At 37.1% G+C, this 24,565-nt stretch overlaps 2 protein-coding genes across 4 annotated transcripts in view; one reads left to right on the top strand and one right to left on the bottom strand.

Annotated features, from left to right (window-relative positions):
* LOC127843712 (uncharacterized) overlaps positions 1-19,693 on the bottom strand; it is a 29,878-nt gene extending 10,185 nt beyond the window's left edge. The window contains exons 1-2 of one of the 3 annotated variants that reach the window (XM_052373467.1): positions 19,498-19,693; positions 3,531-3,795 (exon numbers count right to left, since the gene is read on the bottom strand). In XM_052373467.1, the coding sequence (XP_052229427.1) occupies positions 3,531-3,789 (259 nt within the window). In that variant the 5' untranslated portion in view covers positions 3,790-3,795; positions 19,498-19,693. Of the gene's footprint in view, positions 1-3,530; positions 3,796-19,379 lie in introns of those variants that run through there. The other 2 variants (XM_052373474.1, XM_052373458.1) reach the window with 2 other exon arrangements.
* Positions 12,479-13,842, top strand: LOC127843849 (repetin-like). The gene is made up of 2 exons (XM_052373752.1): positions 12,479-13,119; positions 13,515-13,842. Exons 1-2 carry the CDS (start codon positions 12,479-12,481, stop codon positions 13,840-13,842), a joined length of 969 nt encoding a protein of 322 aa, XP_052229712.1.
* Positions 19,694-24,565: the final 4,872 nt, after the last annotated feature.

The following is a 24,565-nucleotide window of genomic DNA, read 5'->3' as shown; positions in this document are numbered from 1 at the left end:
GTAGCGTCTCAGAATTTTTTTTATCGCAATCTTGTACACAACAATGTCCATCTTGCTTTAAATTGTTTCTCACATTTTTCCCGTTTGAACAATTTTACAGATTTTCAATAATGAGTCTAAAAATGTTATTGCACAAATTGAAAGTTTCAGCCCTTTTATAGATTCTTGAGGCTCTATTCCATGAGTTTCTCATGTTTTTATGCTTGACTGCATTCTATCTCTTCTCTCATATATATGCTTGACTGCATTCTATCTCTTCTCTCATATACAGGTGTCCCTTGCGCCAATTTTTTATAATCTTTTGTATAAACATTAGATGGATGAGCTTAACCATTTCACAGATGAGTTAACTCAAACAATTGAATACTTTCAGCCCTTTTATAGATTCTTGAGGCTCTATTCCATGAGTTTCTCATGTTTTTATGCTTGACTGCATTCTATCTCTTCTCTCATATATATGCTTGACTGCATTCTATCTCTTCTCTCATATACAGGTGTCCCTTGCGCCAATTTTTTATAATCTTTTGTATAAACATTAGATGGATGAGCTTAACCATTTCACAGATGAGTTAACTCAAACAATTGAATACTTTATACATCTCTGCGCCACTTCTGTGTACTGTGTGTGTGTTGAGATTTATTTACAGGTCGTCCAGCGTCTTCGCGACTACAGATGAATCGACCTGCCCCTGTGACCCTTTAGGGGAGAAAATTAGGTCATATTACTCTATGCGCCACTTTGATTTATTTAACATTTTTATATCATTTGGCAGGTTATTTACTTACCTCCCTTTAAAGCTTATTACTTCCCTTGGATTGTTTTTTTTTACCTTTTGACCTTGAAGGATGACATTGACCTTAACCTTTAACCACTCAAAATGTGCAGCTCCATGAGATACACATGCATGCCAAATATCAAGTTGCTATCATCAATATTGCAAAAGTTATGGCCAATGCACCATACCGGTGGCATAAAAATAAGTGAAAATATCTGACCCGGCCCACCCAAACCCCCATAACTTTTGACCCAGGGGTCAGATCAAAATTCCGAACAGTTCAGGGTCGCACATATGCTCATTGCTACCATGTGTGTAAGTTTCAAGGTTCAAGTGCTTATGGTGTAGGAGGAGATAGCGGCCAGGACGGACAGGCGGACGGACGGCGGAGATAACTACAATATCCCCACGCTTTTCAAACGCGTGGGGATAACAAAATGAAATACTGTTATAGTAAGTATACAATGTATAAGAAAAGTTTGTACTGAAGTAAATTAAAAAAAAGATTTACCGAAACATGTTCTTATCCCTTTGGAATATGATTATGATTTTGTATAAATGTGAAAGATACATTTGAAACTAATTCGATATGTCTGATGAGTACCGTCTATATGACCATATGAGTCGTGTTCTGAGAAAACTGGGCTAAATGCATGTGCGTAAAGTGTCGTCCCAGATTAGCCTGTTTAGTCCGCACAGGCTAATCAGGGACGACACTTTCCGCTTTTAAGACATTTTTCGTTTAAATGAAGTCTCTTCTAAGCAAAAATCCAATTTAGGCGGGAAGTCTTGTCCCTGATAATGCATGTGCGTAAAGTGTCATCTCAGATTAGCCTGTGGAGTCCGCACAGGCTAATCTGTGATGACACTTAACGCACAAGAATGATGCCCAGTTTTCTCAGAATGCGACTCATATATTTTCCAGTTTTCGAGTACCCAAGTGCCGGACTTACATCAGCTTTAACAATTTTAACTAACGTTCCTTGTAGTGAAAGGGTTTATTTAATGCATGTATAATTATGTCCTAATAATGGTACTAAGGTAATTTACTTATATACACATGTATTAGATAGCATGTAATGAAACATCACTCTGCTAAAACTGCTACTTAAAGATAAATATTAGCAGCGATGCAGGTTTTTTAACTCAATCAATAAAGTGTTTAAGGGTCAGGGGATTCGCACTTCGAGCTTACGTTATCATAGTGTAAAAGTAAGTGATCCCTTTAAGCAGAGCTCAAGATAAAGGGAGTTTTCAATTCTCTTATTAATTGTGTTGCTACGCATAAGTATCGTCCTAATGATGCGATTCTTATGAGCACCAACGACATAGAATTTTATGAAGAACAAAAATTCGGCAAAATTAGTAAACTTTCCTCGGACAAAAGGAAAAATAGATGTCCCAATGAACTTAACTTTCGGTACCAGGTAGCTGATGATTGATCTATTTCAACACTCGAATGTATTAATATTAATTATCCAAGTACTTACGATAGAAGTTTGATATGTCCTCTATTAATTTGTCACACAGTTTTTGGAAAACGTTCGCGATAAAAATGGTACAACTTATTCTTTTCACGAGCACTACCTCTTGCGTGATGTTTATTTTCGATTCGCTGGTCATCTATTTCCGGTGGTGATGATAAACGGTGATAAGGTTAACATGAAAGTCATAACATAACTGGATTTAATTACATCACGTATTTTACATAATGGATGGGACAGTTTTAAGTGTTGCATAATCCATTTTTGTGAACAATTGATCGTTAAAGTATATATTGATTTTACTACGCGAGACGAAAATAATATGTTTGCCCAAAAGCTTACCCTCGGTAAATGGCGTAATAGAAACACAAATAGATTCATTTCATATAATAACAAGGGAAAAAATTATCACAAAACCAGGTTTTCATTGTGAAAAAAAATCTGATAAAGGGAGACAACTCAAACTGAACTTTTTAAATGAACAAACAAAATTAACCCCCATTTGTAAGTTTGTTTTAAAATAAATCTATTTTTAGTCGTGGCGACCTTGACATTGGAGATATTGACGTGATTCTTTCGTGCGACACACCGTCCCATGATGGTGAACAAATGTGCCAAATGATTTAAAAAATTTCATAATGAATGACATAGTTATAGCCCAGACAAGCTCATTTATGGCTATTTTTTACCTTTGAACTCAAAGTGTGACCTTGACCTTGGAGATATTGACGTAATTTTTTCGCGCGACACACCGTCTAATGATGGTTAACAAATGTACCAAATGATTTTAAAATCTCACAATGAACGACAAAGTTATGGCCCGGACAAGCTTGTTCCGCCCGCCCGCCAGCCCGCCAGCCAGCCAGACAGCCCGCCAGCCAGCCAGCCAGCCCGCCCGCATTCGCCAATCTAATAACCAGTTTTTTCCTTCGGAAAACCTGGTTAAAAATAATAAAATATCATTATGGGAATCAAATGCCTCATTGATTTGTAGGATTATAATTGGCAACATTAAAAACACATTCACCGTGTTGTCATTATAACTGGCGTATTTTTTTTTTAATTAGTTGCTCACTAAATTAATAACGTATTTGTTAATATTCCATTTAAAATCGCGAAATGATAGCGAAAATACTTTATTAAAATCATGAATAGTTATGCTGCAAGTAAATAATATTCAGATTAGCACAACAACAACAACTACATCAACAAAACCAAACCGTAGAAACAACAACAGCAACAATATACAAAGTCATTTGTAGATACTTACCTTCTATCGTCTGGTAAATCTCGTCTGGGTGCAATATCCACCAGTTCCTGCTATCTGTCACGTAGCGCATGCGCATTCCAAGCGATGCCAAGACGATTATCGAGATCATACACCGCGGAAAGATGCACGTGTCCTCGTAGTCCTTACCAGGTTTCTTGTTGATTTCATGTAGATTGTTGGCGGTACGCACTTTTTGGTCAATCTCTGTATGCGTTGATTTGTTGTTCAAGCGAGTTTCTTGTTTGCTATATTTCCTCATTTTGCACTGAAGCGAGGGAGAAAAAAAATCAGAAATGAAAATGAGCATGCGCAATAATTTAATGCATACTCTCGTATTGTCTATCACAGAAGTTAAATAAAGTTTATAAAATGTCCTTTATGAGTTTAGCACGAATTTTAAAATCGATACTCACGATACATGGTCATACGTTTCCAAGTTTATTTATTTTCAGCTAAGTTCATGCATGACATGACAGTATAGCAAAATGTAACACATATTAAAAAGATAGTGGAAGATATATAGTAAAAGGGGCCACAGACAATAAAGCAAACTTTTTTTCATTTTATGAGAGAGAAAACGTTTCATTAATAACACATATTACACGAGCTTAAATAAAATTAAAATTAAATCGTTAATTTCCATCGATTATCATAATTACAGTACTTACATAAAACTATTTATGTTATTTGAAAAAAAGTGTATGTTATCAACCCTTTACGTTCAATTGTAAACCACAGAAAGCCACGTGATCATGCACCCTGGTTGCTATCATCTCATGACAATGGCCTCGTCAATTGTCATGTGATAAAAAGGGCCTCATTTTGGTGACTCACTGATTTAACAGACGCATTGAAAAATAACCGACAAAAAGTCGTAAATCTTATTTGAACACGCGTGTGAGATGTATGACTTATATTGAATTATACAGGTTACATTAAAGTATTGTAGATTATTACAACAATCAATATAACAGTCTGGGAACATGATTTCAAACATTCACAAACATGGCCATGCCATGTAGAACAATATGCACCAACAGTAATTTAATAAATATCTCAATAAATTACTCATAAAATATGATAGAAAGTTTAGCTTAAATATAGCATAAGAATTTTGCACATGGATGTGAAAATATTGCATACACGTATGCCAGTTTATTTCAACGCCAAATCCAAATTATATTGCACCCTTTGGACAAATTTTCAGCCACAATAAGCGCGCGGAATTTCAAACATGTAGAACTCTACAAACGGCCCATAGTTACTAATGGGAGGATAGACTCAATGCGTGTCTTGCAGTAACACTTTAACGCAGCAATGACGCAGCAAATGGGTCGCTAACTACTTAGTATAAAGGTAGCTGTTAAATTGATGTTTAGGCCTTTATATGCAGGGACATTCGTTTAGACGGGTGTTATCATCGCAGTATGACGCTTACCGTGTTTCACAATGACGACAGCTCAAACCGATACCGCAGAAGAAAGCCTTCTTCATACAAAATGTTTTTAGTTTTAAAGGGATACAAATTTGTTGTACTAGTACTCTTAATTTCCTTTCAATAACTGGGCTCAATATAAGAGTGTCAATACAACAAGGGTATACCGAAAAAGTAGCTTCTGATTTACTTGCATGATTCTTTATTGAAATAAATTCGATAACTTATGATGTATTCTTTACGTATACTAACTTTTAACAGCGAATGTCGATCGGCGTGATGCTTGCATATGGCGAACAGCAAATTTGATTTCCCTGGTAAAACCGAATTATATTAGATACGAGAAGATATAACGCTTCGTGGAATAGGTTACTTTCATTGAAGATAAAACGAGAAAAGCAAATCACTGGCAATTCTGTTGACAAATTGTGTATGCTTGAACACTTGCGGTCATGAATGGCACTGTGAAGTGTTGCTTACAGTTGAGTACTGGATGTGTTTAAGATGTTTGGAGATTTCCCTTGAATTAACCCAACTTCGAACCCATTCCATGCATTATCTATGTGTCGGGATATATCTTGACTATGGTGCTGATTTCTGCCATTCCAGCGCCTTGGCGGGCTTGAATGGCGTCAATCTGTCTCGGATTACTCATTAGGCAGAGAAGGACTAAGCAACTTCTTATGGGCCCCGTGATTGGTATTGGCTCAATACTTTACTTGCTGACTTAGCCTAAATAATGACTTGACAATGACAATTATTTTATATCAATAGTATGTTCCGATAAAAGGCTAGGCATAGTTTTACCAAGTGAAATCATTTTTGTTTAGGTAATAAGTTCGTTTTTAAGATGTTCATAAGTGGCTCAGACTTGAGAAAATTCAAAACGTTGCTCCTTACCGAAAATGTTAATGCCTATGGGTCTCCACATTGTTAATCCGGCACTGTCGCCAACAACAACCCACAAAACGGCCAAAATACGAGTCGATACGACATTTTGGGGATATTTTCGCTCATTTTTATTGATCAATCGTCCTTTATATCATTCAAACCCACCAATAAGCCAACACAAACGAACGACACATTTTATTATTGATGTATCGGCGCAAATTTTGTGGCGTTCTGGCGTGTGTTCGTGTTTTCGCCTCTCGGAACCAGTCAGCGCAAACCCATGAACATTTCGTGAATTTGAACTGTAAGTTAGAAACTAAATACAAAATCATTTCGACCTGACATTTTATGTCGTCCCCAGATATCACGACAGGGATAAGCAAGCCTTTTTGTTCATATATTAATGATTTACATGCAATAATAAGAAATACATTATACACACACATTTGCGTCGTATAAACATCATCCGCTGTCGTTTTAGCCAACGATTTGATATGGAAGGATATGGTGTCAATATTACTAAAGACGTGCAAAGACATATCGATAGTAAATATATTTTCATAAATGATTTTTTTTTCAGAACAAATTTTTATTTACAGCCATGAGTGTCCATCCGTTTCTTAACAAATACGAATCTTGGATAGCCCATTTTCAATTCAGTTAAGTGTGAAACAGCCTCTTTAAATACTACATGTAGTTGGAAAACATAATCAGACAAAACAACACCGGGACACCGGTAAGACTTCTGTAACATGGTCTGATGGATGGAGTATTAACGATTGAATGCAATACGATAAGTGAAGAAGCAACATTAACGCATTCTTTTATGTTATTTTCCGCAGCGATAATTCACATTAAAATTTCATACGTCTTTCTGATTGTCATCGTCACACGTCAGTGGAAAAAAGAACACGTATTTTACTCATTAGCTTTGCGAAAACGAGTAGATACATGTGTTATTAATAGATGTAAGTCGATAATGTCCATTATGTAAAACATCGAACGGCTCGAGGCGCGTAGCGCTGGTGAGAGTTCGATATTTTACATCATGGATAATACTTAAATATTATAAGCAACCTAGCTTATTCTCTAAGTGTGCTGGTCTTTATCATCACTACACGCCAAAATAACGCAAACATGTCGAGAACATAGGGATAACGTAACGGCAAATGTTTTAATTTTTATATGGCCGGTCATTTACGTATATTGGTAAGTTGTTTTAATTAAACATAGTTTAATGTCGATTCTCTGTATATTCCACCACGCCAGTCAGATCGAGGATCTTGCCGAATGCCCTTATTAACTCAATCTTCTTACAACTAATAAACAAAAATGAATGAGTCATTTGACAATTATTTTTATTACGTCATCTTTTCGATGGGGAGTAGTTTCATATGTCCATACCACGCGTTTATTAAATGAAAGATACAATATGAATATCAGGTGAGATAATGAGTCATTTTTAATGGTTTTTATTTTATTCTAAATTTATTTGTTTGAAAATTGTGTTTTTATAAAACAATACACAAACTCGTTGTTTGAAATGTCGTGTATACTTTGTTATCCGAGTTCAGATTGTGTTTGATTGTATTCTGGATTAATTTTTTGTTTATTCGTCAAGCTCAGAACAGCTTCTTCTAATAATGTCTCCAAAAGTAAAAAAAAAGAAAATACAACACCAGTGGCCTATTGAATGCTAGACTGAAGTGAAGTTGAAAATAAGTGGATAACAGCTGACATATCTTGCAGCGAAATAGATCATTAACATTTTAAAAACATTTCCGATCGTAATCGTTATGCGCCATCGGCAAATGGATGCATATTTTATTCGTTTAGCTTTGGAAATCATGTGAATTCACACGCGTTTGCGTTGATTGTAAATTATGATTTTTTTTGTGATTTGTGTCACTCCTACGTTCTTTTGTAGTTCCATTCACCTCTGTTTTTCCAACTGTGTGTTACGTTCACTATCTCAAGTAGTTTTTCTACTAAACAATTAAATAAAAATGTATAAATTAAAACTCGAAACTAGACATAGCAAAGAAATAAGATGTTCATTTTTTCGAAGCTGATTTAGTCTAATCAATTAATCTAACTTTTTCAAGCATGGTCTGATTATAAGCTTCAAGGAAAATTAAGCCACAATACTTTTAAAATACCTTTTTATCCAGAATCCATTTTTCTATCAGTGACTCTGACCCAACTGGCCCCACATGCAATCACAATAAAGTCTGCATACCCAAAACTAAATAACAGCACAACACCTCCATCCTCACTCACTCGTGGAAACTGATTTTAGTAACAGTGACATTGATTCAACTTGCCCGAAATGCAATTCCAACATACGTCTGCATGTAAGCTGCCTAAACACCCTATTAAAACAAGAGATGTGTTTGTCAGAAACACAATGCCCCCTACAGCGTCGCTTTGAAGCCATATATTTGACTTTTGACCTTGAGGGATGACCTTGACCTTTCACCAATCAAAATGTGCAGCTCAATGAGATACACATGCATGCTAAATATCAAGTTGCTATCTTCAAAATTGCAAAAGTTATTGCAAAAGTTTAACCAAGGTAAAAGTTTGTGACAGACACATACAATGACAGACAGGCAGACACATACAATGACAGACAGACAGGCCAACAACAATATACCCCCGATCATTCGATCCGGGGGCATAAAACGATATCATGCAAATCAAACTTATTGGAGGAAAATCTCTTTTTCATTTCTAGTTACATTGATTTTGACCACAGTTGCACCAATCTAACCCCTACCTAGTTCAGCATTCAACCTACCTACATAGTTCAGCACAATATCCCCAGCCTCACGGAACTTACTGCACTCAAACTTTCTATGTTTTAGCAGCAGTGACCTTGATCTTGAACCATCTGCCCACAAATGCAACCCTTGATAGGTCTTATACGAGGTGGAGAAAGGAGTTATTGCACGCACAAGTTTACCTAGATTTAAGTACAAAAAGCCGCATACTTCTGCTTGATTCAAGATCGGAGTTATCGGCCCTGATCTTTGGCTCTGCATGATGATCAGCAAAATAATTAATTTCATTCAATCAGTACCTTATTTCAGATACAAAAAAAAAATCAGAAAATAACATATGCATTTTAATGACAGACCATAAGATCCCATACAAACTTATTTCATTAAAATGTATATATAAGCATTTATCACGCTCAGCAATGATTGAATGCAGCCTGTGAAAGAAAAGTGTACCCCAAGTCAAATTATTAAAATGATGAAATTCAAAATTACAATATAGATCTACTTAAAACTAAGTCTTTCCATTCATTAAGTATCATACTTGCCTATGTCATGTCAAAATCTACTAAATGCTTCATTTATTTATGTATTATAAAATATCTAATATAATATAAACGGAGACAATTAAAGAAATAAAATCATCATACAAAGTTTCCCATTAGTGTTGGAGCAATACTTTTACTTTCGTCGTTTACTGAAATACGAAGCCATTAAGTCACGATGTTTGATCGATCATCAGTACGGCCGATTGCCTGTGACTACATTAACACTGATGTGGTTACGTGTCAATGTACAATTAAAGGGCAACTTTATTTGATTACGCTTACAATATACGCGTGCAATATTAGTACAATTGATTTGTTTATAAAAATTAGTCAATATTATGCCGCAGATAAAATCTGATTTCACTACAATTTTTATATTGTTTAGTATGCTCTAAAGTCCACCTTTCAAAATTAATAAACATACAAAAATGTGAATACATGTGAACGAGGCACATTTCTGTTCTTTTGCCACAACAATCAAAACTAGAGCTTTGTCACAGACGTGACGAATACCCCCACATGCCGCATTGACACATAATATTTTGCATGTCGTCTTCACAAAAAAACAGCGGACACCATGCTTAATTTTTAAAACGCACTAAGTGATCCCTTGACCTAGTTTTTGACCCAGAAAGGCCCATGTTCTAACTTGGCCTTAAGATCTTCTCCATAAAACTTCTGACCAAGTTTGGTGAAGATCGGATGAAAACTACTTGAATTAGAGAGCGGACACTTAATACGGACCGACAGACAGACAGACAGACAGACAGACAGACAGACAGACAGACAGACAGACAGACAGACAGACAGACAGACAGACCGACAGACCGACCGACCGACCGACAGACAAGTTCACTCCAATATACCCCCCTGAACTTCGTTTGTCGGGGTATAACAATACTAGATACTCTGTAAAACTGGATAGTATAATGTGACACTTGAATTCCCAACAAATCGTATTGTATTAATGCTATGAAAACTCATGCAGATAAAAGTAACATTCATCGTCTACTTTTTTTAATGATGTAAATATATAAATACTACATACGGCCGGTGCGTCTAGTATGAAAGTCAAAATCGTACACGTAAATCTGATATAATTTAAGACACATCAGAAGTATGTACGAGAAAGTCACTCTATTTGAAGATACATGTGTGAAACCTACCTTTTAACATGAATGTTAAACATATAACCCGCCCGAAACATGCACGTGAAACTCGATTATGTCGCGCACCGTGAATAGCTGCTTTCAATGTCCAAACGTATCACTGTATTTTTACATATTTTTTTTTATTACGCGATTATAATTATTTCATCAAAACATTTAATTTAAGAATGCATCAAACTATAATTAAGAATACTTAAACCAAGGCTCGAAATAACCGCGTGCGAATATATTATTGTCGTCTGCATTGCTACAGCGTATTCACACTGAGGGAATTCTGTTTCAGTCAATTTACCGTGAGGTTTGAAATAACGTTATGTTTGTTTAACAACACTGTGCTTGTTTGATAAATCGGATGTATTATTCATGCTATCAAATTTTATGTTAACATTTGTTTACAGTCTACAACGTAATATTTTGATCGAAACATATTACATTCGTAACAATACTAAGAAATACAATATACGTTCAAACACATACGAAAGTTGCGTGTAAATAGTAATGGTATCTTATTGATATATGGAAAACATTTACACAAACAACTAATCTTTTAAACAAAAAATGTATATTCGCTTTTACCCCACATTACTCCATTTAACCGCTAATGGTCGTAAATCGAACAATATGATCGGTAATAGTATTAATTATACACTGTGTACATATATACCTAGTATCACTGTATAGACCATTAAGTGTATTTTGACTTCTTGTTCTGTATATTAATTGAATTGAGTTAATAATGTAGCTATTTGTGTCATTTCTAATAATTTCCCTTGATATAAAAATGATAAGATTCGCATACAGACGGCATGAATGGTCAGTTGTTTATGTTAACCTCTTAATGCATCAACTATGAAGTGTTCTAAAGTACTAGCAATCGTCTTATAAAAATACAGTAACACTTCTAAATAAAAGAACCTTCGAGTTTCGAAATTTTTATCATGAACTTTTGCTAAATATTTTTTCTTGAAACGAACATCCACACACGTGTCATTTAAAACTCTACATTATACATTTCACACAAATCGAACTGTGTGCGCAACAACGCGTCTATTGAACCAGATGAAAAGCGCTGTTAAATCCACAGTTTAAACTGACCCTGATCAATTGACGAATTGTTAGCCAATGTTGACACAGCGTAATTAAAAACTTAATACTGCGCACACCAAGGGTGTTTGGGCAGTGTTTATTTTGGACAGTACAGCCCGCCGATGATTTCTTAAGACATCGATATTTAAACGCTTCATGCGAATATGGGGCTTATGCGGCCAGCGTGGCTCCAGAAAGTCGCGCATTCTGGTCAGGAGCGACCTGTCTCTGTAAAGTCACTTCATGTTTCGTGGTCTCTTTAGTGGACAGGGTAGCTCCTGACCAAAGTACACACACGTAACTTATAACCGACATGCTTAAAGTAAAATTGTGCGTGCAACAAAATCGCAAAAACGATTGGAACCTCTAATCGAATTGTTACCCGTTAACTAAAATAACGCCAGCTAAATAAGTTCCAAGCGTTATATTTATATTGCAGCAAATGAAGTCGTCTAAAAAGCATTTTAACTAATCGCAGTTTTATTATTTTTTTAATATCTTTAAATTATTCGAATTATGTTTCACTTTGAGATACAATCAAACAACTGAACAAGAAAGTGCAAATAGCTTGCTTGAAATAATAACGAATGTTCATTTTTGTCTTTAAAATTACGATGGGCAGTTTATGCTTATTTCATGCATATGCCAGTAAACAATCATCCTTAAAAAGAAATTGCGTCCGTTAAAAAAAAGAAGTCCAATATAAACTTAGATTTTATTATGCAATCAAGGAACAGCTCATGATTGAAACTTTGAAGATCTAAAATTCAGATCAATCACGTGATTTCAAGGGTAGTATTGCCTGCGTTGTCGATTTGATAATTGATGAAAGCATCTTATGTAGACTGCATACTGTTTAATGACTGCACATGATATTAAGTAATGCATATTGAGTCTTTGATGTCAAATAATGTTCATAACTTTTTTCATTTTAATTGCACACCATGCGCTATTAATTCGGATGAAATAAAAACACAACTATAAAGTGCTCCGATTGGACCAAATTACATTATTGTCCATAATATATTTTGACTAAATCATGTATGTTAAGCGATTTAATAGGATTCGTCACTTAAAAGCTGCAATCACTGAAAAATCGTACACACAGGCAGACGACAAGACAGACGACCAGACACACATACAGACGACCAGACACACCATCAGACGGCTAGACACACACTTAGACGACCAGACACACAGGCAAACGGCCAGACACACAGACAGACGACCAGACACACAGACAGACGACCAGACACACAAACAGACGGCCAGACACACAGACAGACAACCAGACAGACAGGCAGACGACCAGACAGACGGCCAGACACACAGACAGACGACAAGTCTCACAGACAGACGGTCAGACACACAGACAGACGACCAGACACACACTCAGACGGCCAGACACACACTCAGACGGCCAGACACACAGACAAACGGCCGGACACACAGACAGACGACCAGACACACAAACAGACGGCCAGACACACAGACAGACAACCAGACACACAATCAGACGGCCAGTCTCACAGACAGACGGCCAGTCTCACAGACAGACGACCAGATACACAAACAGACGACAAGACACCCAGACAGACGACCAGACTCAAAAAACAGATGTCCAGACACACATACAGACGGCCAGACACACAATCAGACGACCAGTCTCACCGACAGACGGCAAGACACACAGACAGACGACCAGATACACAAACAGACAATAAGACACCCAGACAGACAACCAGACATACAGACAGACAACCAGACACACAGACAGACAACCAGACACACAGACAGACAACCAGACACACAAACAGACGGCCAGTCTCACAAACAGACGTCCAGACACAAAGACAGACGACCAGACACAGACAGACGACCAGACATACGACCAGACAAACAGACAGACAACCAGGCACACAGACAGACAACCAGACACATAGACAGACGACCAGTCACACAGACACACGACCAGACACACAGACAGGGGACCAGACACACGACCAGACACACAAACAGACAACCAGGCACACAGACAGACGACCAGACACATAGACATACGATCAGATACACAGACAGACGACCAGACACACAGACAGACGACCAGGCACACAGACAGACGACCAGACACACAAACAGACAACCAGGCACACAGACACACGACCAGACACACAGATAGACGACAAGACACATAGACAGACAACCAGGCACACCGATACACGACTAGACACACAGACAGACGACCAGACACACGGACAGTCGACCAGACACACATACATACGACCAGACTCACAGTCAGACGACCAAACACACACACAGACGACCAGACACACAGGCAGACGACCAGACACACAGACAGACGACCAGACATACAGAAAGACGACCAGACACACGGACAGTTGACCAGACACACATACATACGACCAGACATACAGACAGACGGCCAGACACACACACACAGGCGACCAGACACACAGACAGACTACCAGACACACAGACAGTTTACCAGACACACAGACAGACGACCTGAAACACAGACAGTTTACCAGACACACAGAAAGACGACCACACACAGACAGACTTCAAGTCCACTATTAAATTTAAGGTTCGTGGAAAACATAGGGATAACGTAACAGAAATGTTAAAAAAGTTAAATGGTCGGTCATTTACGTCTATTGGTAAGTTGTTTTTATTTAACATAGTTTAAGGTTTATTATCTGTATATTCCTCCGCCCCAGTAAGATCGCGGATCTTGTCGAATGCCCTTTATTAACTCAATCTTTTGACAACTTATAAGTATACACAAACAAGAGCATCGCATAATGGGTGCCAACGCTCGGTTGCGAAAGCTTGTCAGATTTTATTTAGAGGTCACAGTGACCTTGACCTTTGACCTAGTGACCCAAAACTGGGTGTGACGTGCAGAACTCATCAAGATGCATCTTCATATGAAGTTTCAAAGTTGTAGGTGGACGCACTTTGATTTTAGAGCCAATGTTAAGGTTTTAGCACGACGCCTACGGCGGACGGCTGACGGCAGACGGCGGACGACACGACGAGCTGGCTATGACAATACCTCGGGATTTCTGCGAAAACAGCCGAGTTAATTAATGAGTCATTTGACAATTATTTGTATTACGTCATCTATTCGATGCAGAGTAGTTTCATATGTCCATACCACGCGTTTATTAAATGAAAGATACAATATGAATATCAGGTTAGATAATGAGTCATTTTTAATGGTTTTAAAATGCATTATCTCTGATTGCTTTTTTAGTTGAAGGGTGATTTTATGATGTCAATTACATTGACTTAAAGGTTATGTGAAGAACAGCGGATCGAGTGAACGGTTCATACACTATAAAACTGGTTAAAGCACCCAACGCTTTTCGTTGACCGCTCCGTGTTATTTGCTATGAAACTTAATATTGAGCCTAGGGACATGATTTGCACAAACTTAGAATGAGGCCCCCACACAAAAGCATATACCGACACCATTTGGACTTGTCATTTTAGAGGAGATTTCTTGAAGGTTTCTTTGTTATTATAAGTCTATGTAAACTATGCGACTCGTGGTGTGAGGCAATGTTTGAACTCTAAGGCATGATTTGAATTAACTTATTAGAAGCCAACTGAAGGATATTTCACATCAAACATAAACCCATGAGTCCTTTCGTTTCTGAGATTTTGAAAGTTTTTATTTTTAACATCTTCTCCACCTACATGTGCAATGCATCGGGCCACTGTAAGAGCGGGTCGCAATCACATCGTTCCTGTGAAGTGCAGTTAACCCATTGATGCCTAGCATCTAGAAAAAGGGCATTGGCAAACAGCGTAGACCCAGATGAGACTCCCTCATCAGGGTCTGCGCTGTTTGTTTAAGGAATGTCCGTAAGAAATATTCTAAATAAGGAAATACATATGCTAGACATCCCTTATTTTGGAAATAAATTGATCCAATTAAGAAGGATGGGAGAGTCCACTAGGCATAAATGGGTTAAATTTGTACAGCGGTTAAAGACAAGAAGTCGTATGAGGAAACAGTTAATGCTCGCACGCACGTTTCGACGGACGACTGACATAACGGTTTTCTTAAAGCTCCCTATCTTAAAGCACTATCTGCCCATGTGAGCTAAAAACTAGTTTGATGCTATTTGAATAAATAGTTTGCTGAAAAATTTATCTCAAACATTGTTCGAAATAATAAATAATTAATTTTTATGAGAACACATTATTTTCCTTTCACATTTTTTTGTATGCAGTTTTTCTTACAGATTCTTTTTAATAAATGATACGAAGAAGCGAAGTATTGTCAATTTGGGCCGTTTGCTTTTCCAAATTTTAAAAAAAAACGAATAATTACCACACATATGTGCCACACACATACACATGTGCACATCGACATATGGTGTACATGTAACCTCGCAAAGTTATATAACCTCTAAAAATATATGTACTTCAAACATTTTGCAAAATGTTGCACTTAGCAAAGTAAACTATATTTTCAAGTAAAATGTTCTATTAAAATTTATAATATAACAAAACGCATCACTTTGCAGTAAAACAACAAGTAGTGTTGGTTGCATTAACATATCGTAGAGTTCTCTTCGTTTTTTTTATTTTTTCATTTATTTGTATGAAAATTGAAAAACAACACTCGTTGTTTGAAATGTCGCGCATCATTTGTTATCCGGTTTCAGATTGTGTTTTTGTGTAATCTGGATTTATTTTTTGTTTATTCGTCAAGCCCAGAACAGCTTCTTCTAATTATATCTCCAAAAGTAAATAAGAAAATACAACACCAGTGGATACCATGTGGCCTTTTAAATGCAAGACTTTAGTGAAGCTGCAAATAGCGGATAGCAGATAACAGCTGACATATCTTGCAGCGAAATAGATCATTTACATTTTAAAACATTACCGATTGTAATCGTTATGCGCCATTGGCAAATGGATGCATATCTTATTCGTTTGGTTTTGGAAATCATGTGCATTTAAGCGCGTTTGTGTTGATTGTAAATTATGATTTTTTGTTATTTATGTCACTCCACCGTTCTTTTGTAGTTTCATTCAATTCTGTTTTTCCAACTCTGTGTAATGTTCACTTTCTGAAGTACTTATTCTACTAAACTAATAAATAAAAATTTATAAATAAAAACTCGAAACTTGACATAGCAAAGAAATAAGATGTTAAATTTTTTCGAACTGATTTAGTCTAATCATTAATCTAAATTTTCAAGCATGGTCTGATTATAAGCTTCAAGGAAAATTAAGCCACAATACTTTTTATAAACCTTTCGAGCAGAATCCATTTTTCTATCAGTGAGTGTGACTCTGACCCAACTGGCCCCACATGAAATCCCAACAAGGTCTGCATACCCATAAATAAATTACAGCACAACATCTCCATCCTCCCTCACTAGTGGAAACTGATTTTAGTAACAGTGACATTGATTTAACTTGTCCAAAATGCAATTCGAACATACGTCTGCATGTAAGCTGCCTAAACACCCTATTAAAACAAGAGATGTGTTTGTCAGAAACACAATGCCCCCTACAGCGTCGCTTTGAAGCCATATATTTGACTTTTGACGTTGAGGGATGACCTTGACCTTTTACAAATCAAAATGTGCAGCTCCATGAGATACACATGCATGCCAAATATCAAGTTGCTATCTTCAATATGCAACAGTTATTGCAAAAGTTTAACCAATGTAAAGGTTTGTGACAGACACATACAATGACAGACAGACAAATACAATGCCAGACAAACAGGCCAACAACAATATACCCCCGATCATTTGTTCCGGGGGCATACAACGATATCATGAAAACCAAACTTATTGGGAGGAAAATCTTTTTTTTATTTCTAGTTTCATTGATTTTGACCACAGTAGCACCAATCTTACCCCTACCTTGTTCAACATTCAACCTACCTACACATAATAATTCAGCACAATATCCCCAGCCTTACGGAACTTTCTGCACTCAAACTTTCTATGTTTAGCAGCAGTGTCCTTGATCTTGAACCATATGGCCCCTTATGCAACCCACCAGTGAATATGAGGTGGAGAAAGGAGTTGTTGCACGCACAAGTTTACCAAAATTTAAGTACAACAAGAGATGTGTTCGTCAGAAACACAATGTCTCCTATTGCGCCGCTTTTATTTTTTTTACCTTTGACCTTGAAGGATGACCTTGACCTTGAACTTCCACCACTCAAAATGTGCAGCTTCATGAGGACGCCGCTTTGAAAAAAAAATGATGTTGTTGTTGACCTTTGACATTGAAGGATGACCTTGACCTTGAACTTCCACCACTCAAAATGTGCAGCTTCATGAGATACACATGCATGCCAAATATCAAGTTGCTATCTTCAATATTCCAAAAGTTATGGCCAACGTTAATTTTTTTTATCGGACGGACGGACAGACTGACATACTGACATACTGACTGACACACTGACGGACAGTTCAACTGCTATATGCCACCTTACCGGGGGCATGAAAAGCCGCATACTTCTGCTTGATTTAAGATCGGAGTTATCGGCCCTGATCTTTGACTCTGCATGATGATCAGCAAAATAAATAATTTCACTCAATCAGTGCTTATTTCAGACACAAAAAATCAGATACAAAAAAATAACATATGCATTTATATAACAGGCCATAAGATCCCATGCAAACTTATTTCATTAAAATGTATATATAAGCATTTATCACGCTCAGCAATGGTTGAATGCAGCTTATGGAAGAAAAGTATACTCCTTTTCATTAAGTATCATACATGTCATGTTAAAATCGACTAAATGCTTCTTTTTTTATGTATTATTTTGATGTATTATAAAATATCTAATATAATATAAATGGAATCAATTAAAGAAATAAAGTCATCATAAAAAAGTTTCCCATTTATGTTGGTGTAATACTTTTACTTTCGGCGTTTGCTGAAATACGAACCCATTAAGTCACGATGTTTGATCGATCATCAGTACGGCCGATTGCCTGTGACTACATTAACATTAATGTGGTTACGTGTCAATGTACAATTAATGGACAACTTTACTTGATTTCGCTAACAATCTATGCGTGCAATTGATTTATTAAAAGCAATTTTGTTTATAGAAATTAGTCGATATTATGACGCAGATTTCACTACAATTTTTTAAAGGGGCCTTTTCACGTTTGGTTAATTAACAAAATTTAAAAAAGCTTGTTTCAGATTCGCAAATTTTCGTTTGAGTTATGATATGTGTGAGGAGACAGTAATACTAAAAATTTACCATGATCTAAAATAGCAATTATATGCATCTTTTGACGATTTAAAAACCTAAAAATTATAAAGCGTTGCAATGCGAAACGATCGAAAATTTGGAGTGTTCTGTTTTTGTCGTTATAATTTGTGAAACTACGATGATTGCTTATATAAAGTATACAATACATGTATCATTTTATGCGGAAGGATAGCCGAGTGGTCTAGACGGTAGGCTTTTTACTCCAGGACTCCATGGAGTCAGTGGTTTGAGCCCTACCGAGGGTTACTTTTTTTTTATTTGATTCTTAAATTTTCACTGGAGCTTTTAAGGTCCTTTTTTACATTTATCAATATAAAGCATTTAATGACCAACTTCAAAACATGCCAATATCTGTGAAAAGGCCCCTTTAATGTTTAGTATGCTCTAAAGTCCACCTTTTAAATAAAATCCCAAAACGTGACTGCATGTGCACAAGACACATCTCAGCTGTTTTGCCACACCAATCAAAACAATACTAGAGACTCTGTACAACTTGGAAGTATAATGTGACACTTCAATTCCCAACAAATCTTATTGTATTAATGCTATGATTAAAAAAATAACAAATATTCGTAAACTCATGCAGAAAAAAGTAATATTCATCGTCTATTTTTTAAAATGATGTAAATATATAAATACTACATACGTCCGGTGCGTCTGGTATGAAAGTCAAAATCGTACACGTAAATCCGATATAACTTTATACACATCAGAAGTTTGTACGAGAAAGTCACTCTTTTTAAACAAACATGTGTGAAACCTACCTTTTATCATGAATGTTAAACATATAACCCGCCCGAAACATGCACGTGGAACTCGATTATGTCGCGCACTGTGAATAACTGCTTTCAATGTCCCAACATATCACTGTATTTTTATATAGATTTTAGATTTTTTATAACGTGATTATAATAATTTCATCAGCATATTTGAATTAAGAATGCATCAAACTATAATTAAGAATACTTAAACCAAGGCTCGAAATATCCGCGCGCGAATATATTATTGTCGTCTACATTGCTACAGCGTATTCACACTGAGGGAAATCTGTTTCAGTTAATTTACTGCGAGGTTTAAAGCAACGTGATGTTTGTTTATCGACACTGTCATTGTTTGATAACAATAAATCGGATATTCTTTAAGTATTGGGTAAAACTTTTTATTCATGCTATCAAATTTTATGTTAACATTTGTTTACAGAATCTACAACATATTATTTTTATCGAAACATATTACATTCGCAACAATAATAAGGAATACAATATATGTTCAAACATACAAAAGTTGCGTGTAAATAGTAATGACATCTTATTGATCTATGGAAACTACTTACACGAACAAATAATCTTTTCAACAAAAATATATTCGATTTTACCCAGCATTACTATATGTAACCGCAAATGGTCGTCAATCGTACATGATCGGCAATAGTATTAAGACTATATATACATATATATGTACATGCACATACATATGACCGTCTTCCTAATATCACTGTCTAGAACAATGAGTGTATTTTGGCTTTTTCTTCTTCTCTATATTAATTGAATTGAGTTAATTATATAGCTATTTGTGTTATTTCATATGATTTCCCTTGATAAAATAATGATACGATTCGCACGCGGTCGGCATGAATGGTGAGTTGTTTGTGTAATACCTCTTAATGCACTAACTATGAAGTGTTCTAAAGTACTATCCTCTTAGAAGAAAACAGTAACACTAATAAACAAAAGAAGCTTCGAGTTTCGAAATTTGTATCATGAACTTTTCCTAAATATTTTTTTTTTGAAACGAACATCAACACACGTGTCATTTAAAACTCTACATAATACATTCCACACAAATCGAACTATGAACGCAACAACGCGTCTGTTGAACGAGATGAAAAGCGCTGTTAGCTCAATTAATGTTCTGGTACACACAGTTTAAACTGACCCTGGTCAATTGACGAATAGTTAGCCAATGTTGACACAGCGTAACTAAAAACTAAATACTGCGCACACCCAGGGTGTTTGGGCAGTGTTTATTTGGGACAGTACAGCCCGCCGATGATTTCTTAAGACATCGATATGTTCATTATTAAACGCTTTATGCGAAAATGGGGCTTATGCGGCCAGCGTGGCTCTAGAAAGTCGCGCATTCTGGTCAGGAGCGACCTGTCTCTGTAAAGACACTTCATGTTTCATGGCCTCTTTATGGACAGGGTAGCTCCTGACCAAAGTACACACACGTAACTTATAACCGACAAAGTAAAATTGTGCGTGCAACAAAATCGCAAAGACGATTGGAACCTCTAATCGAATTGTTTCCCGTTAACTAAGATAATGCCAGCTAAATAAGTTCCAAGCGTTATATTTATATTGCAGCAAATAAAATCGTCTTCATAGCATTTTAACTAATCGCAGTTTTATTATTTGTTAATATCTTTAAATTATTCGAATTATGTTACACTCTGAGATACAATCAAACAACTGAACAAGAAAGTACAGATAGTTTGCTTGAAATAATAACGAATGTTCATTTTAAGCTCATCTATATTTTGAAAAAAATGAGCTATTGTCATCATCTTGGCGTCGGCGTCTGTGTCGGCGTCGGCGTCCGGTTAAGTTTTGTTGTTTAGGTCCTCTTTTCTCATAAAGTATCAAAGCTATTGCATTCAAACTTGGTACACTTACTAACTAACATGAGGGGACTGGACAAGCAAAGTTAGATAACTCTGGCGTGCATTTTGACAGAATTATATGCCCTTTTTATACATAGAAAATTGAAAATTTGGTTCAGTTTTGTGTTAAGGTCCACTTTATTCCTAAAGTATCAAAGCTATTGCTTTCATACTTGCGACACTTACTAACTATCATAAGGGGACTGTGCAGGCAAAGTTATGTAACTATGACTGGCATTTTGACAGAATCATGGCCCCTTTATACTAAAAAAAATGAACATTTCGTTACGTTTTGTGTTTTGGTCCACTTTTCTCCTATAAATAATCACAGCTACTGCTTTCAGACTTGGAACGATCGCAAACTATCATAAGGGGATTGTACAGGGCAAGTTGCATAACTCTGGTTGTCATTTTGACGGAATTATGGCCCTTTTTTGACTAAGTAACTTTGAATATATGGTTACATTTTGCGTTTAGATCCACTTTACTTCTACAGTATCAAGGCTATTGCTTTCAAACTTCAAATACTTTCATGCTATCATGAGGGTACTGTACCTGGCAAGTTTAATTTTACCTTGACCTTTGACTGACCTTGACTCTCAATGTCAAATAATTAAATTTTGCTAAAATTGCCATGACTTCGTTATTTATGATTAGAGTTGATTGATACTTTGACAAAACAACTCTTAACTGACATACTACAATAGACTCCACCCATACCATACCCCATGCCCCCACCCCGAATCCCCCCAAACAATTTTTATTTTTATTTATTTTTTATTTTTGAAAGATCATCTTATAAATGACCAACCCTCACACTATACACCCCGACCCCCCAAACAAATGAATAAAATAATGTATTTTTTGAAACATGGTTAAAAAACGAAAATATTCATTTCTATTATTTTATTTTTGAAAGACCGTCCAACTATCCCACCCAAAAATTCCCCCCCCCACATTTTTTTTGGCATTTTTATTTATTATTTTTGGAAGATAATGTAATAAATGACCACACCTCCACACTATACACCCCTCTCTACCCCACCCCTCCATCTTTTTGATTGAAGTATTGAGATAGGTCCCTTCACCTTTAAAAAGAAAAAATAGATGAGCGGTCTGCACCCGCAAGGCGATGCTCTTGTTTTCTTTAAAATTACGATGAGCAGTAAATGCTTATTTCATGCATATGTCAGTAAACAATCATCCTTAAAAAGAAATTGCGTCCGTTAAAAAAAGAAGTCCAATATAAACTTTGAATTTATTATGCAATTAAGGAACAGCTCATAATTGATACTTTGAAGGTCTAAAATTCAGATCAATCACGTGATTTCAAGGGAAGTATTGCCTGCGTTGTCGATTTGATAATTGATGAAAGCAACTTATGTAGACTGCATACTGCTAAATGACTGTACATGCTATTTAGTAATGCATATTGAGTTTTTGATGTAAAATACTGTTCATAACTTTTTTTTCATTTTAATTGCACACCATTCGCTATTAATTCGGATGAAATAAAAACACAACTATAAAGTGCTCCGATTGGACCAAATTACATTATTGTCCATTATATATGTTGATTAAATAATGTATGTTGAGCGATTTAAAAGGATTTGTCACTTAAAAGCTGCAATCACTGAAAAATCGTACACACAGACAGGCGACAAGACAGACGACCAGACACACAGACAGACGACCAGACACACACTCAGACGGCCAGACACACAATAAGACGGCCAGACAAACAGACAGACTATAAGACACACAGACAGACGACCAGACACACAATCAGACGGCCAGACACACAGACACAAAACCAGACAAACAGACAGACGACCAGACACACATACAGACGGCCAGACACACAAACAGACGGCCAGTCACACAGACAGACGGCCAGACACACAATCAGACGGCTAGACACACAGACAGACGACCAGACACACAGACAGACAACCAGACACACATACAGACGACCAGACGCACAATCAGACGGCCACACACACAATCAGAAAACCAGACACACATACAGACGACCAGACATACAGACAGGCCACCAGACACAAAGACAGACAACCAGACACTGAAACAGACGGCCAGAAACACAAACAGACGGCCTGTCACACAGACAGACGGCCAGACACAATGACAGACGACAAGACACCTAGACAGAAAACCAGACACACAGACAGACAACCAGACACACAAACAGATGGCCAGACATACAAACAGACGGCCAGTCACACAGACAGACGGCCAGACACAAAGACAGACGACAAGACACCCAGACAGACAACCAGACACACAGAAAGACAACCAGACACACAAACCGACGTCCAGACTCACAAACAGACGGCCAGTCACATAGACAGACGGCCAGACACAAAGACAGACGACCAGACACAGACAGACGACAAGACACACAGACAGACAACCAGACACACAGACAGACGACCAGACACGCATACAGATGACCAGACACACAGACAGACGACCAGACACTGCAGACACACGACTAGACACACAGACAGACGACCAGACACACGGACAGTCGACAAGACACACGCACAGACGACCAGACACAGATAGAAAACAAGACACAGACAGAAAATAAGACACACAGACACACGGCCAGACACACAGACAGACGCCAAGACACACATACAGACGACCAGACACACAGACAGATGACCATACACACATACAGAAAACCATACACACATACAGACGACCAAACACACAGACAGACGACCAGACACACACACAGACGACCAGAAACACATACAGACAACCAGACACACATCCCGACGACCAGACACACAGACAGACGACCAGACACACATACTGACGACCAGATACACAGACAGATGACCAGACACAGATAGAAAACTAGAAATGGCGCGGCAGAGGCCGACGCGTATCCCCACGCCGCATGTTTGACCCAGGGGCGCCCCATGGTTGGTAAACGGTTCTTTGCATAGTTGAGATGGAACGTATTGTCATAAGAGAAGTTCAGTATTAATTAGAAGTGAATCGGTGTAGAAATGAAGAAATTATAGTAAAAGACAATATTGGGTGGGTGTGGCCTATTATGGGCGGGGCGCCCCAGGGTTGGTAAAGGGGCCATACATAGTTGAAATTGACCTTATTGTCATAAGAGAGGTTCAGTATCA

Source organism: Dreissena polymorpha, chromosome 1 (genome assembly GCF_020536995.1).
Source record: "Dreissena polymorpha isolate Duluth1 chromosome 1, UMN_Dpol_1.0, whole genome shotgun sequence".
NCBI lineage: Eukaryota > Metazoa > Mollusca > Bivalvia > Myida > Dreissenidae > Dreissena > Dreissena polymorpha.
The sequence above is the reverse complement of the archived record's forward strand: the minus strand, read 5'-3'. Positions and strand labels throughout refer to the sequence as shown.